At 51.9% G+C, this 16,519-nt stretch overlaps 2 protein-coding genes across 11 annotated transcripts in view; one reads left to right on the top strand and one right to left on the bottom strand.

Moving 5' to 3' along the window:
* SIL1 (SIL1 nucleotide exchange factor) overlaps positions 1-1,186 on the top strand; it is a 326,909-nt gene extending 325,723 nt beyond the window's left edge. For all 6 annotated transcript variants that reach the window (XM_054556611.2, XM_054556609.2, XM_024247395.3 and 3 more), the window contains one exon: positions 702-1,186. In XM_054556611.2, the coding sequence (XP_054412586.1) occupies positions 702-1,058 (357 nt within the window). In that variant the 3' untranslated portion in view covers positions 1,059-1,186. The remainder of the gene's footprint in view (positions 1-701) is intronic.
* Positions 1,187-13,545: 12,359 nt separating this feature from the next.
* CTNNA1 (catenin alpha 1) overlaps positions 13,546-16,519 on the bottom strand; it is a 177,093-nt gene continuing 174,119 nt past the window's right edge. For all 5 annotated transcript variants that reach the window (XM_024246966.2, XM_002815937.5, XM_063724497.1 and 2 more), the window contains 2 exons: positions 15,535-15,669; positions 13,546-14,465 (listed from right to left, as the gene is read on the bottom strand). In XM_024246966.2, coding sequence (XP_024102734.1) covers positions 14,178-14,465; positions 15,535-15,669 — 423 coding nt within the window. In that variant the 3' untranslated portion in view covers positions 13,546-14,177. The remainder of the gene's footprint in view (positions 14,466-15,534; positions 15,670-16,519) is intronic.

Here is a 16,519-nt window from a genome sequence, read left to right as displayed (position 1 = left end):
TTCCCTCTTGCCTTGTGCATCTTCCCTGTGCTTCATTCTCCCCTGGAGTTAGGGCAGGCATTCCTTCTTTCTCCACACAGGCACACTTCCTACAGCTGCACGGGAGATCTCCGCCCCCTCCCAACCCTCTACCTCTGACCTTCAGGTAACCTGCCTGCTTGTCAGGGTTCAGGTGTTGGCTTTCCCGCTGCTGGCAGCCCGGCAGGATTGGCTCCCACCATGTTCTGCTGATAGAGCTGGGCTTCTGCGCTTTACAGACAGGCTGAGTTTCTCCACTTAGGAGGTGATGACGATGAGTCTCAGGGAGGCTAAGTGCCAGCCATGGTCATTCAGCAAGTCAGTGGTGGAGCAGGAATTTGAAGCCAGCCTGTCTGCCTCCATGCTGCACTGTTAGATTACGTTTATGCTATTTGGAAATTAGTTAATTTTTATTCTCCTGCTAGACCCTAAGCTCCTTGAGGGCAAGACTGTGTCTCCATCGCAGTTTCTCCAGCATCTGGCACCACACAAGTGTTTCTGTTGGTGGATGAATGAATGGATAGACAGACAGACTTGGGGATGGAGGAAGAGGCGGGCCCTCAGGGGTCAGCCTCGTGCCTTCGTGTCTGAAGGGCAGAGCTAGCCAGGTGTGAGCTAACTGCTCCCTGTGTGTTCTCTCCCCACCCCCACCCTACCTGGCCCGCGGCTGTGGCGGATGGCAGATGTTCGCCGAGGAGGAGGCTGAGCTGACCCAGGAGACGTCCCCAGAGAAGCTGCAGCAGTATCGCCAGGTACACCTCCTGCCAGGCCTGTGGGAACAGGGCTGGTGCGAGATCACGGCCCACCTCCTGGCGCTGCCCGAGCATGATGCCCGTGAAAAGGTGCTGCAGACACTAGGCGTCCTCCTGACCACCTGCCGGGACCGCTACCGTCAGGACCCTCAGCTCAGCAGGATGCTGGCCAGCCTACAGGCTGAGTACCAGGCACTGGCCAGCCTGGAGCTGCAGGACGGTGAGGACGAGGGCTACTTCCGGGAGCTGCTGGGCTCTGTCAACAGCTTGCTGAAGGAGCTGAGATGAGGCCCCACACCAGGACTGGACTGGGATGCTGCTAGTGAGGCTGAGGGGTGCCAGCGTGGGTGGGCTTCTCAGGCAGGAGGACATCTTGGCAGTGCTGGCTTGGCCATTAAATGGAAACCTGAAGGCTGTCTTCTGTCTGCTATGTGTCTGTGTAGACTGTGGGCACAGCCCTGTGGCTGGGGGGTCAGGTGAGTGGTTGGGTGATGGGCCCTGGTGACGTGCAGGGCTCAGCCCAGGGCATCCAGGAACAGGCTCCAGGGCAGGAACCTGGGCCCAGGAGTTGCACGTCTCTGCTTCTTACCAAGCAGCAGCTCTGTGACCTTGGGAAGTCGCTTAATTGCTCTGAGCTTGTTTCCTCATCTGTCAGAAGGAGTGCCATTAAAGGAGAAAAATCACGTAGAAAGCTTCACACTAGTGCTGGCAACCCCCAGCTGTGAGGTAAGGCAGGGAGTCATCTCACTGCCCCTCTGTCGGTGCCCACATAACAGCCTCGAGGCCGCTGACCTGGCTGGAGCCCGAGGCCTCTCCATACGCAGGGGTGCTGTGGTGGCCCAGGCAGCTGATGGGCTTGATGGCTGCTGGAGTGATGGGTGCTGGAGCAATGGGTGCCGGGGTGGGGTGCTGAGAGGTGCTAGACTCTGGAGGCCCAGGGGCCGGGCCTTACTCTGGGAGAAAGCTGGCAGTGGGAGCCCAGGGGAGCCCAGGCCTGCCTGGCCCACCTGAGAGGGCAGAAGTGCCTCTCTGTGGCCTTGCCCCACTTCTGTGTCCAAGCAGAAACAGGGCCAAGCCCAAGGAGGAGGCCTCAGAGCCGGGAGCAGCCACGACTGGCGAGTCCCGGCCCCCACCCAGGCTGGCCGAGTGTCGGGCTGAAGCTGGCTGCAGGTTGCCATGGCAACCCGGGCTCTGGGCTTTTCAGACTCGGATTCTGGTGTGTTTGTTTCTCAGCTTTCCCAGTGCACCAGAGGCTCGCTCCTGCGGGCCCAGGCAGCCCCTCCGGCCCCCAGGTGGTAAAGTGGGGAAGGCCAGTCTGGGGCAGGACTCTCCTCTCCCTGGCTCTAGGCCTGGCTTGTAGAAATCTCAGTTTTACTGAGCTGAGGGCAAATTGAGGCCCAGAAAAACATGGGGTCAGCGGTTGGCCTTCCCTGCAGTCCCTTTGCTTGGCCACCTGGCTCTTCTCCTCAGCCCCTCTCCTGCTCGCCTCTTGCCGCAACACGACAGGCAGGAAGCTCGGAGCAGAGCCACGGCCTGCACGGAGCCCCTCCCAGCAGGGCAGGCTGGAGGCAGGAGTCCGGGCTGACGCTGAAGTAACAGCTTCCCCGTGGCGGGAGGCCTCAGGGCTCGGGCAGAGTGGGGATCAGACTCACAGTCTGCCAGCCACTGGGCACCTGCTGCCTTTACAGCCTCGCAGGAGTCTTCAAAGTAGATTTTACAGACGAGGAAATCATGGCTCAGAGAGGCCAAGTGATCTGCCTGTGGGGGCAGCAGTGGGCTTGCGGTGCTGATGGTGCTGTGGGAGGCTTGAATGGAGGCCAAGAAGGGGATGATGTTGAATTGACAGGCAGCAGAGGGAGGACCAGGAGAAATGGCCAGGTATGTGTGGCCACAACAGGGCAGGCAGGGTTCAGACAGGAGGTGCCAGCACCTGGATGAGGCCAAGGTCAAGGGGCGCTTTAGAGGTAGTGTTGGAAGATCTAGGGTGGACTTGAGAAAGGGGCAAGGTGAGGTTTGATGGGGAGAGGGCCTGTCTCAGCAGAGGCTGGAAGAGAGGAGGACTTGGGGCTGGGCTGGGGATGAATCTTCTGGGCTTTCGCTATTCAGAGGCGAGCACCAAGGCTGGGCAATGGGAACAGTGGACAGGCGAGAGTGTGGGGCCTTGCGGGGAGGCCAGGCTGGGCGCTCGGCTGTGTCAGGACCAGGCTGGCCCTTGAGGCCTCTGTGACCACCAGGGTCTGGCACGGGGTGCGGAAAGGGTCCCTATGGGAGGAGTGTCACTAGTAGGGGCCTAACTGCAGTCTCCAGTGTCCCCTCTGCCCCCAGGTGTGCTGCCCTCAGCAGCGATTCTGTGAAGCAGAGGGAGGCTTTGGGCCAGGTGCTCTTGAGAGGATTTCTGGGAGTGAGGACGGCGGAACGGGCACCTGGGGGCTGTAGGGAGGGGGCTGGACCAGCGCCAGGCTGCTGAGTCCGAGGCCGGGGAGGTGGGACTGCGTGCACTCTGCCCTCACACACTCAGAGCATCGGAATGGGAGTTGGGGCTGCAGTCTCTCTCCTCATTGGCCGCATCCAGGTTCGTTCTGGACTGTTAAGCAGACCCTCCAGGGAGAGGGTGGCGAGGCGCCCCAGGGTCTGGGCTTGGGCTGCTTGGGGGTGGGTTCTGGCTCCACCTCCTGATTCGTCACTGCCTGTTGTCTGCAGGTCAGGAAGGAACCCCTTCTCTGCCTTCCCTTTGGCTGCCATCCTGGGAACTGTGGTCAAGGAGTGTGACCGGGGCTCGAAGTGAGGCAGGGACTGGTGACGGGGGAGGTGGGACTTCCTCCTGCGGGGCTGGAGCCTGCTTTCCTGTCCTCCCTGTCTTGGGATGGGCTGAGAGGTGTGCCGGGCTGACACCCACAGGCCCTGAGTGATTATTGGGTCCCTGCTCCTGGGCTGGGCTGACCCGGGCCCTAGTGTGGGAGGATGGCAGGGAGGGTGGTGCGCCTAGGTCCTCACCCCATCCCTCAGCAGCTGTGGTTTTATGAGTTCACTTGTTCATTCATTCTTTCATTCACACTGTGGCTGTTGAGCAGTCGTGTGTGTCAGGCAGTTGGAGCTGAGAAGTCTGCTGAGCTGGGTGAGGCCAAGGGAAGGCCTCCCGGAGCTGGTGATGGCCAGGCTGAGCCCTGCAGGCTGCAGGAGTAGCAGTCAGGGATGGGCAGTCGGGAGGGCCAGTCTAGGGCAGGCAGGGTGAGGGCTCCGGCCCTGGGAAGATACAGGAAGGCCAGAGAGAGTGGCCATTTGCAGAATCCACAATTTCGGGTCCTCCGGCAGCTTGTCATCCCTGCCAAGGGCTGTGCCCTCATCCTAGCAGGTGTTCTCTGGGCTGCTGCTTATTCATTCATTTGTTCAACAAATCTGGTTGGGTACTACGAGCCAGGCACTGTTCCAGGGCAGGAAGTGGTAGGACAGGAGGGGAGAGGGCCGGACCATGATAAATACACATGCTCCAGGGGAGGGCCAGGTGTAGGGAAGACAGAGCACAGTGGGGAGGGAAGAGGGGCAGGCACTGCTGTTTCCCCTCAGTGGAGGGGAAGGCCTCTGAGGAGGGGCCAGGCACAGGAGCGCAGCAGTGAGCCATGGGGGTGCTTTGTAGACTAGGGGCTAGCAGAGGCAAAGGTCCTGCAGGAACAGGCCAAAGCACTTCAGGAAAAGCCATGAGAACCAGGCCTGGAGCAGGCAGAGCTCGAGGGAAGAGTTGCAAGGGAGGGCCGCCTGGGGAGGCTGTGGAAGGGACCTGGGATTTTCTTTGAGGTGGGGCTGTTGAGATGTGGGTGCAGAGGAGAGACCTGATGTAACCCACCTTTTTTTTTGAGACAGGGTCTTGTTCTGTCACTCAGGCTAGAATGCAGTGGCGTGACCACGGCTCACTGCAGCCTTGACCTCCTAGGCTCAAGTGATCCTCCCACCTCAGCCTCCAAAGTAGCTGGGACCATAGATGCAACCTGCTACGCCTAGCTAATTTTTTTCATTTTTTTGTAGAGGTCTCCCTATGTTTTCCAGGCTTGTCTTGAGCTCCTGGGCTCAAGCGATCCTGCTGCTTCAACCTCCCAAAGTGCTGGGATTACAGGTGTGAGCCCCTGTGCCTGGCCTCACCTTTTCTTATTGTTGTGGTGAGAATAGATGACACAGGGGCCATGAGGGGCAGGGAGCCCAGGGCAGCATCCAGGGGGCAGCTGGACAAGGATGTGGAGCAGGGTGAAGACAGAGGACTGTGAGAAGTGTGCAGACTCCAGATGGGGCTGAGGCAGAGCTCAGGGCTCTGCTGGCGGGAGGCAGGGTGTGGGGAGAGGAGTCGAGGGGACGGAGCAGATGGGCGTGGGGAGGAGCTGGCACCAGAGTGGGAGGCTTGGAGAGCAGGGGAGTGACTGGGGCTCTGAGGTGGACCCCGTTGATGTTTATATGGAGGTGTCAGCAGGACATCCAGGTGGGGGTGCTGACAGGCAGCGGCAGACAGCCTGGAGCTGAGAGAGAGGCTGGGTGGGGGATACTGACCAGGCCTGAGAACCTCACACAAGGGAGCCGCGGGGTTCAGAATGTGGCCAGCTGGTTGTCAAACACAGCCATTATTAAAACTAAATGATGCAAGTGTACAATTAACACCAAGAAAGCAAAGGTAATTTTTAAAAACTAGTAAAAGAAGAGCAAATTAAAACCAAAGGAAGCAGAAGAAAAGGAAATCATAAAGAGTGGAAACCAATAAAATTGAAGACAGTAAAACTAGAGAAAATCAATGAAATTAAAAGACGGTCCTTTGAAAAAGAGAGAAGACATAAATCAGCAGCCTCACAGATGAAAAGGGGGTGTCTCTATAGGCTCTACGAGCATTAAAGGATAGTGAGTAGTGAGTATTATGAACAACTCTAAATAAATACATTGTAAAATCAATTTGACAACTTAGAAGAAATCATGGACCAATTCCTTGAGAAACACGGCCTCTCACTGTGTTAGCTTTCTATTGCTGCTATGCTGACAAATTACCATGAGCTTTGTGCCTTAAAACATTCCCAGTCAATTTTCTTACAGTGCTGTAGGTTAGAAGTCTGGCCCAGTTCTCATGGGGCAAAAATCCAAGTGTCACAGGGCTGTACTCCTTTCTGGGTGGGGTCCATCCCTTGCCTTTCCAGCTGCTGGGGGCTGCCTGTGCTCCTTGGCTCCTAGACCTTCCTCTGTCTTCAAAGCCAAAAAAGGAAGTCAAGGTCTTCTCACATTGCACCATTCTGACCTCCTCTTCTGCCTCCATCTTCCATTTTTAAGGACCCTGTGATTATAGTGGGCCCACCTGGATGATCCAGGATAATCTTCCTGTCTGAAAATCAGCCAATTAGCAACCTCAGTTCCATCTGCAACCTGGATTCACTTTCTGCCATGTAATATAACATATGAGCAGGCCCAGGGATTAGGATGTGGGCATCTCTGGAAGCCATTATTCTGCCTAACACAAGCTGCTGAAACCCACTCAACAATAGATAACCTGTGTAGCCCTACAGCTACTAAAGAAATGGAATTTACTGTTTAAAACCCTTCCACAAAGAAAACTCCAGACCCATATGGTTTCACTAGCAAATTCTACCAACTAATACCAATTTTATACAGTCTCCTCCAGAAAATAGAAGAAAATATTTCCAAACTCATTTCATGAGGCCAGCATTGCTCTGACACCAATACTAGACAATGATATTTCTTTTTTCTTTTCTTTTCTTTTCTTTGAGACAGAGTCTCGCTCTGTTGCTCAGGCTGGAGTGCAGTGGCACGGTCTCGGCTCACTGCAACTTCCATCTCCCAGGTTCAAGTGATTCTCCTGCCTCAGCCTCCCGAGTAGCTGGGATTATAGGCACCTGCCACCATGCCTGGCTAATTTTTTGTATTTTTAGTGGGATGGGGTTTCACCATGTTGGCCAGGCTGGTCTCGAACTCCTGACCTTGTGATCTGTCTGCCTCGGCCTCCCAAAGTGCTGGGATTACAGGCATGAGCCATTGCGCCCGGCCTGACAATGATATTTCAAGAAAAATATCCTACAGGCTAATATCCCATCATCAACAAGATTAGGGAGGTAATGGCAACAGGAGATCCTGTAGGCTATGGCAAAGACTTTAGATTTTTCTGAAGTCTCTACAAAAATCCTCAACAAAATATTGGCAAATTGAATGCAACAATATATAAAAGGATAATATAACCAAATGGAGAGTACCCTGGGAATGCAAGGCTAGTTCAATTAGTTCACCGTATTAACAGACTAAAGAAGAAAAGGCCATACCATCATCTCAACAGATATAGACAAATATTAAGCGGCCATAATAAAAACTCAGCAAATTGGAACAGAAGGGAATTTCCTTAACCTCATGAACAGAAACCACATAAAAACCTACATCTAACATCAAACTTAAGGGTGAAAGGCTGAATTCCTTCCCCCTCAGATTGTAAAACAGGCAAGAATGCCCACTCTCCTGACTCCTTTTCAACATTATACTAAAAGTTCTGGGCGCTGCCTTAAGGCAAGAAAATGAAATAGCATACAGACTGAAGAAGAAGAAATAAAATTGTCCCTATTCACAGATGACATGAGTGTCAATGTAGAAAATCCCATGGCATCTGTAAAAACAATTTCACAGAACTAGCTAATGACTTTAGCAAGGTCATAGGATACTAGGTCAGTGCATAAAAATCAACTGAAAAGTGAAATATGTGCAGGATTTTATGCTGAAAATTATGAAATACTGATGAAGTAAATCACAGAAGATCTAAGTACATGGACAGATCTACTGAGTTCATTCATGGGTTGGAAGACTCAACATTGTTAAATGATGTCGGTCCCCACAAAATTGATCTCTAGATTCAGTGCAATCCCAGTAGGAATTCTTTAGTTATCAGGAGTCTTATTTGAAAACTTATATGGAAATGCAAAGGAACAAGAATAAGAATAGCTAAAACAATTTTGAAAAAGAAGAACCAAGTTGGAGGGCTAACACTTGCTGATTTTAAGATATAAACCTGTAATAACACAGTGTGGCATTGGCCAGACCCACACAGATATAGTTAATTGATTTTTGACAAACATGCAAAGGCAGTTCAGTGGAGAAAAGATTGTCTTTTTGATAAATGGTACTGCAGTCATTGGACAGTTTTTTTTTTTTTTTTTTTTTTTTTTGAGTCTTGCTGTGCCACCCCGGCTAGAGTACAGTGGTGCAATCTCGGCTCACTGCAACCTCTGCCTCCCAGGCTCAAGTAATCCTCCTGCCTCAGCCTCCCAAGTAGCTGGGACTACAGGCATTGAATCTTTTTGCCTCATTTTTCGTTCGGTTGACTGTTTTCTTAATGAATTTTGAGGGTTCTGTTCATTTTCTGGATACAAGTCCTTTGTCAGATATGTGATTTACAAATATGTTCTTGCTGTTTGTAAGTTTTTATTCTTTTAACAATTTCTTTCACAGAGGTTTTTATTTTAATGAAGTCTAATTTATCAGTTTTTAAATTTTATGAATGGTGACTTTGATGTTGTCTCTAAGAACTCTGCCTAACTCTAAAGTCACAAAGATTTCTGTCTTCTTCTAAGAGTTTTATAATTTTACATTTAGGTCTCTGATTTTGAGTTAAATTTTGTATAAGATGTTAGGTACTGTAAATAGGTCAAGGCTCATTTTAAAAAATGTTGAGGTCGGGTGTGGTGGCTCACGCCTGTAATCCCAACACTTTGGGAGGCTGAGGTGGGTGGATCACCTGAGGTCAGGAGTTCCAGACCAGCCTGGCTAACATGGCAAAAACCTGTTTCTACTAAAAATAAAAATAAGCCAGGCGTGGTGGCGGGCACCTGTAATCCTAGCTACTTGGGAGGCTGAGGCAGGAGAATCGCTGAACCTAGGAGGCAGAGGTTGCAGTACGCTGAGATTGCGCCATTGCTCTCCAGCCTGGGCAACAGAACGAGACTGTCTCAAAAAACAAACAAAAAAATCAGTGTTCATGTGAAAACCTGTGCGTCAATGCTTATATCAACTTTATTTGTAAAAAATAAAAATAAACTGGAAACAACTCAAATGTCTCTTATCTGGGGGATGTATAAACAAACTGTGATGCACCCTTACAACGGAACACGACTCTGCAGTAAGGAACGAGCCACCGATGCACACGGCAATCTGCGTGCATTTTGAAGCCGCGCTGATTGAAATGCACTGCGCCATATGCAGCCAGACCCAAAAGGCCACGTACTGTATTACTCCACTTATGTACATTCTGGAAAAGGCAAAATGATAGGGAAGGTGTTGCCAGGACTTAGGATTGGGGAATGTTTTGATGATACTGGGATTGCACAGGGGAATCCTGGGGGGAGGGTGACTGTTCCATCTTCCTTGTGGTGGTGGTTACAGGACTGCGTTTGTCAAAACTCATGGAATTACACACCAGAAAGAGCAGATTTCACTGTATGTAAATTTTCACCTAAGTTATAATAACAACTCATCCTTTCCTAATGACATTTTACCACAATCGGTCCTATTGTCTGGGTGATAGAAGGACGCATCACGGCGCGCTCCTGGGCTTCTCTGTCCAACTCCGCGTTTTAGCACTGCCAGCCCGTGGCTCGAAATCTGATGTGGTGGGAGCATTTACCCATGGAAATTGGGAAACGCTACAGATCAAAGGTGAATTTGTTATGTTAATAATGCCAATTAAATGTAAATGTGTGTTATCTATAGCAGTTACATCGTCAGTAGCACAAAAAAATGGAAGAAATTGTCAAAGTAGTTAACAACTATTATCTGACTTAGCAAAGAAGTCACTCACTGACAAAGTGAAAGTCCAACATAGGTTTTTGTTGTTTCACTTTCATTTATTCCTTAAGGTAAACACAAATATCAAGCAGCATTCCTGTTGGAACTAGTCTCGTTTGTCAGTTACAACCATAGGTTGGCCGTGGATGCAAGAGTCTGGCAAAAATCAATGAAAGCCTTCTATGGGAATCAGCTAGCTGGCTGGGATTCCCAGTTAGAGTCCTGTATGTCTCCTTTTGTGAACGGTGTGCTGCAATTCCTTTATAGCGGTCCAGTGTTTTCTAAATGCACAGATGTGCATCTGTTCGCATCCTCCCTGGCCTGGCCCTGGAGAGCCGGTGGCTCAACATTGACCAGCAAGCCCCTGCTGGGTGTCACTGAACATGGAGAGGAGGCTCCAGATGGGAGCCCTGGAGCACCTCAGTGTCAGGGGCCACGAGGAGAAGGAGCTGGTAAAGGAGATGAGGGACACGCATTGGTGACAGGCAGGGAACCGTGGGAATCTAGAGAAGGTGTGAGAGGGAGGGAGTGGCCACTGGCATCACCATTACTCAGAGGGTCCAGGAGGGATGGCCCAAAGCTGGGGTCCCTGGAGGAAGTGCCTCTCAAAGCCAGGTGGCAGGGCCGGCCACTTGCCGCCATGTGACTTCACCTCTCCTAGTCACTTCTTCAGCTGTGCAGCCGGAGATGTAGCAATGGCACTGACACCTTGGGTTGCACAGATGAAATGGGGTGACGAGGGTAAAGGCTGAACACAGGCTCTGAGGTGCCCAGCATGTGGCAGCTCCTTCTCTCTTGCTTCCGTGGGGAGGTGGCCTTGTCCTGGGAGGAGGGTGGAATAAGTTGGGACTGGAAGCTGTGAGGGTGAAGGCTGCAGAGTGAACTGTGGCCTTTGAAGGTGTTGCACAGGAGCCACGGGAACCCCTGCAGGGCACTGAGCAGGGAGGGACCAGGACAGAGCCATCCTGGGAGAGGCGTGGGTGCTGCTAGCCACAGGAGAGCAGGGGCTGTGTGCTGAGTGCAGGGAGTAGGGAGCAGGTCTGAGGGGTCACCAACGCAGGGTGACAGGCTGGGGAGGCACAGTGAGTTGGAGGGATCTGGGACTCGGCTTTGGTCCTTGGCTCTGCTCCCCCAACCCTCCTCTGATGAGGCATCAACAAGACGGCTGAGAGCAGGGGCCCGTCCTGGATGAGAAATCTCAGGATGCAGAGGGGAGGCAGTCCCCTTTGCAGATGGCACAGGGGCAGGAGCGAGCATACAGGAGGCTGCAGGAAAGCCCCAAAGGCCCCGCACGCACAGGCAGGTCCCCTCCTGCTTGGCCCAGCTTTGTCATGGTCTGTGAGGTGAGAGGAGGGGTCAGGATTTCGGGGCAGGGCCTCTGAGCCTCAGCCTCGGCTCTCCAGGCCCCTGGTGCCTTCTCATTTGCCAGCTTTTTGCCCTCTAACACCTTCTGATGGGTTGGTTTAAATCAATAATGGTCCGCATTGTTCAACTACTATCTATCCAGTACATGCCAAGCTCTTTACCTCTGATGAGGATGAGTAGAGCCAACACTGGCTATTCCCCAAAGGTCAGTCCAGTGAGGGCTGGTGCCTGCAGTGCTGTGAGCTTTGGCAGAGGATGGAGGAGCCCAGGGAGCAAGGGATGGTGTGGGCTGCTTTCCCGCTGTGGCACAAGGGAAGACTTTAAGAGATACATTAATGGACTTTTGTTTGTTTGTTTGTTGTTTTTTTTTTAAGAGAGACAAGGTTTTACCATGTTGCCCAGGCAGGTCCTGAACTCCTGGGCTCAAGTGATCCTCCCACCTCGGCCTTCCCAAGTGCTGGGACTATAGGCATGAGCCACCACACTTGGCCTGTCGGTGTCCTTTTGATAAGGTGACTTGATGAGACAGGAAGGAAACGCTAAAGCCAGCACAGGGTGTCCCAGGGCAAGTGCATTCCAGGCCAGGAAGCATAGGCGCGAAGGCTGAGGCACGATGTGCTTCAGGGACACCAGGGACAGATGTAGGATGGCAGAGAATGGGGAGACGAGGCCAGAGCAGGCAAGAGGCTTTTAGGACTCTGGCTTTTACTGAGGGACATGGAAGCCGCTGGAAGGTCTGAGCTTGTCTTACAGGGACAACTTGGCTGTGGGGGACACTGGCAGGGAGGCTGGCTGTGGCCGCCCACCGCCGGGCACTGGCAACCTCGTCCTTTCCTTCCACAGTGGACCAGCCTTGGTCTGTGTGACCCACAGAATACAGACATGATGGGGAATCACTCTCCGTATCAGGTTTTAAGGGAACACCATGGCTTCATCTGGCTGCTGCTCGCAGATACCGCTCTGGGGAAGCCAGCTACTACCAAGCTGTGAGCTGCTCTGTGGAACGGGCCATGTGGCATGGAACTGAGGCCTTCTGTCAATAGCCACGCGAGTGAGTCTGGAAGCAAATCCTCGCCAGGTCAAGCCTTCAGAGATGGCAGCCTTAGCTGGCATCTTGGCCACTTCATGAGACCCCGAGTCAGAGCCATCCAGCTGAGCTGCTCCCAGATTCTTGCCCTTCAGGAGCCGTGTGAGGTCGCTTTAGCTGCAACTTGCTACACAGCAGTAACAGCAGGATGGCTTAGGCCAGGCAGTAACAGGTAAATTGTGCGTACATTTTAAAGATCAGAATTTTGATTTCTTGTCACTAGAAGCCCATTGCGCTATAGAACCACCTCAGAACTTTTATTATTAGGCATTTGGCAAGAGGAAGGCGGGAGGGGCAGTGACGTGGGGAAAACGGTATGGAGGGTGTGGGGGTGGGCGGTGGCGAGTAGAGGTGGCAAGCACAGTTTGGACAGGTCAAGTCAGAGAGATTCATTAGACATCCGAATGGAGCGTGAGGCAGCAGTCGGTTATAAAAGGCTCTGGGGAGAAGTCAGCATTTGGATGTCTTTACATGCGAGATTCTGGCTGAGCTCAGGAGGGTGGGCACAGACACAATCTCTCAGCCCCAGGAAAGGAGAAGGAGCCCCCAGTAAGGCAGGCAGAACCTGAGCGGGGTGTCCGGGAAGCCAAGTGAGCAGCGTTCAAGAGTCCTTGTCCTCCTCCTCCCCACCACGCCCCCAGGCCGCTTGCATGGTGAGGTCTCAAGATCATTGCCAGTGTGGCTGGCAGTGGAAGGCAGTCACCTTGACAAGGGAGGTGGAGGGAGCAAGGTGACAGCTGACTGGAAGTGAGGAAGGAGAGAAGATGACAACAAGCTTCTCTTTAGGGAACCTTGTTTAGGGTGGGGATGCCAGCTGGGAAGGATCACGGGGTTAAGGAGGGTTTTCATCTTGAAGGCCACTATCATCATAGCTTGGTGTGTGCTGACGGGAAGAATGCAGAAGGGATATGCTGACAGGAAGGACGCATGAGAGAGGACATCTATAATGAAGACAGGGATGCCTCCGAGGTTGTGACACGAACCTCAGGGAATGGACATGTGAATTCCCAAGGTGGGGGTGCAGGGTGGGGCACTCAGCAGGACAAGGGGCATGGCCCTCCCTGATGGGCTGGCACGAGCCGTACAGCCTAGAGCCACAGACAGTTTCCCTCCTGGGCATCCCCATCCTGGAAGAGAGGGACACCGGGAGGGCTCAGAGCACCACAGATGCTGTGGGCAAATCTATGACTTGAAGGGAGAGAAGACGACTTTGGCCTCTTGGATGTCGTGGTTTCACAGTGGACTTTGTTGGGGAAAGTTAGTGTAAAAAACATTCAAATTCACAAAATTTAAATAAGATAGTAAATTATGCCTTGTAGTTATAGTAATCAATCACTATAGTAATCACAAATAAGGTAAAGTCTAAATTACTGCCTTAGCAAACACTATTTTGTCAGGTTTTTCTGCTGCAAGCCCAAGGCGGGAAACACTGCAATTATTAGAAGTGAGCCCAATGATGAATTTGCATTTGCAGCTGGAAGAGGAAAAAAAGTGTGTTCTGATTATGGCATCAAGACACTGTAGCCTAAAAAAGCAACTTTATTAATGTCCTGCAGCAGTGTACATTAGTAATCGTAACCATGCATTAAGATTCTCATTTCACGTCATAAAGAGAGTAATCAGTTTTCCTCATGATACATTATGTTTTACTGAGTTTGTTCCTCCAAAGACCTTTCTGGGAACATTCCTTCTCTAGGGACTGCTTCCTAAGATGCCCAGGTTGCTTACCACAGGTCATCTTTGGTCATTTAAAAGCAGTCAAGCTGTCTGGACTGCACCCTCTCAACTGAAGTTGAGTCAAATTCCCTTCTCTCAAACCCTAACGCCGCCATCACTAAGAGAATGGGCATCTCGGCTTGGTCAGAGCATTACTAACAAGCTAATGTGGGATTCTCTTTGGTTATGAATTTTTACTTTTATTTAAGCATATAAAAAAATACAGCTAGAAGTAGGCTCCTGCATTCTAAAAGCATTTTTAATCAACTTAACTTAAACTATGTTCTTGGAAAATTCACCACCTGGACTGGTTCACAGTCTGCCCAGTTGCCTGTGGAATCTAGTATCAGTGTTGTATTTAGCAAATTCATTTCAGTGATGAACAGTGACTGATCTTCAGGAGCCCCGAGGGGTGGGGGCGGCTGGCCTGGGCAGACTTAGATGCTGTCCATAGCTTTGAACTCGCTGAGGGCCTGCACCGGGTTCACGTGCTTCTTCTGAGATGCCCGTTTAATCTTGGTCTGTGTCTCATCCTGTTTCTCTCTCTTCACCAAGGGCTTTTTCTCTGGTGCCTTCATCTTCCATGACACAGCAGGAAGGTTGAGGGAAGCCATACCCTGTGACTTTTGGTATTTGGTAGAGGCGACGTAGGATGCTTTCACTGTCTGCACCACAGCATTCATCAAGTTCTTGGCTGCCTGGATCAGGGACATGGCGCTGTCCACCTACGAGGCAGACAGAGGTGGTAAGAAGCACAGGCCTGACCTCCAGCCTCGTGGACACAGGTGGGCCGTGCTTGAAGGGGAGCCCCCTACTCCTCTGCAAGACCAGGGCCTGGGCAGGTCGCAGAGGATTGGGCAGCAGCCTGTTCCTGAAGAACACCCTCAATGGCTGCTCTTATCTAAATAGCCTGGAAGCGCCTGCCCTCAGACCCTTTGGAGAAGACATGAGGCAACCTCACCTTGCTCGCCCCCACCCCTCAGCCAGTGTTTATTCACTCAAACCAACTGGAAGTCACTGTAAGTGATCCCAGAGCTGTAAGCACGTGGGGGAGGAGAAGCAGGAATCGAGACAGGGACGTTTATGGCAAAGCAGATGAGCAAATGGTCTCAATATGTTCAATATAAGAAGTGTTTCTTTTAAAGGAAATTCAGTGGGATTAAGAGAAGCCATGGAGGCTCGGTGGACCCCAATCCACTCAGCAAACCTCTTCTTTCCCCTGCCCTAGGTGAGAAAGGCCTCAGAACTGTGATGTGGTAAAAAGAGACGCTACCCAAGCACTCTGAGGAGTGAAGGGCTTTTGAGAAAACACCTTATCTATGTCTACTCTTAATTCCTCTCTGGGGGAAGAAAAGGAAGTTTTGTTTTGTTTTGAGACAGAGTCTTGTTCTGTTGCCCAGACTGGAGTGCAGTGGTGCCATCTCGGCTCACTGCAACCTCCATCTCCCAGGCTCAAGTAATTCTTGTGTCTCAGCCTCCCAAGTAGCTGGGACTTACAGGCACCTGCCACCACGCCCGGTCCCAAGGAAGATTTTTCAAAATTCTTTCCCAGTGAGTGGCCAGCAAAGGGGAGGCGGCCAGCCTTTCAGCCCCTGCAGTGCCCCCCAGGTGTCACAGTTCTACAGGGAACAGATGATGGACAGACCTTGGTCTCCAGAGAGTGGGACAGGACCTCAGGTTTCTGCACAGCACACTTTCCCAGGGCAGGTGTTTATGTGGATAGGAGGTGACTTTCATTTCTGACAAGGGTCAGCACGTTCCCACTGGCCCTCTTTTTTTTCAGCTAATGCTTACCCCAGAGACAACGAGCTCCCCGCCGAGATTCTGCACCTCGGCCTTGACCTTGCTGCAGATGTTGAGCTGGTGGCAGTAGAGGGCGATGCGCTGCAGGTAGGCCAGCAGGTCCTGCTTGCAAGCCGAGTCAGGGCACTGAAGAGAGAGCAGGCTTAACACCGTGTATCCTGGCCTGGCCCAAGCCCCCCTGACCCCACAGCTGTTTCTGAAAGGTTCAGTGTGGCACTCACATGCTTCCTCCCCTCTTGCTGGAGCAAAATCACCCAATTACCTGAGGCAGTCACAGCCCTTGCCTACACTCTGCTTGGGGATGGAGGCGGGTGAGCTGATGGAAGTCGTTCATGGGACCCTGACTGCGCTGCATGGCACTGGTTGTACAGCCAAGGCCTTCTGAGCCTCCCGCTGACTTCCCTCCTATGACGGCGGGGAAACCACCCTGGCCAAGGATCCCCTCACCCCACACAGCAGGGTGGAGGCCCATGCCCCTCAAGGTGAGAGCAAGCAGGAGCCTGGCTATGGAGAAAAGTCCAGATGTTTTTAGCTAAGTAAACAAATAGTTAACTCTTCTGCTCCGAGGCACTTTGCATTATTAATGCCTGATGACAAAAGCCACTCACTGCAGGCTGAGGTGGAAGACAAGTGAGTAAAGTAAAGCAAGAAAAAAAGCAGTTGGGGATGGTCAAAGAGAAAAGGGTGGCCCCTGCCCAGTTCCTGTCTCGCTCCACATCTCAGGGTTTTAGAGGCTCCCAGATTAGGACCGGCCTAGAAAGCTTTACCCAAAGGAAGAAACACAGAGCACCTCTCAAGTGTTTATAGCAAGCATACATTTTCTTCCAGTGAGGCTGGAGCAAAGTACACCACAGAGAGTGGTATGAACTGAGACCCCGCAGACCATACTGGAGATGAGCTGTATTCTAAGTAGTCATGGAAGCAGGGCAGAGCCGTGTGATTTGCATTTTCAGATGACAGTATTGGCAGCTGGATG

This window comes from Pongo abelii, chromosome 4, assembly GCF_028885655.2.
Source record: "Pongo abelii isolate AG06213 chromosome 4, NHGRI_mPonAbe1-v2.0_pri, whole genome shotgun sequence".
Classification (NCBI taxonomy): Eukaryota; Metazoa; Chordata; class Mammalia; order Primates; family Hominidae; genus Pongo; species Pongo abelii.
Note: the sequence above shows the minus strand (reverse complement) of the source record. Positions and strands in the feature narration are given on the sequence as shown.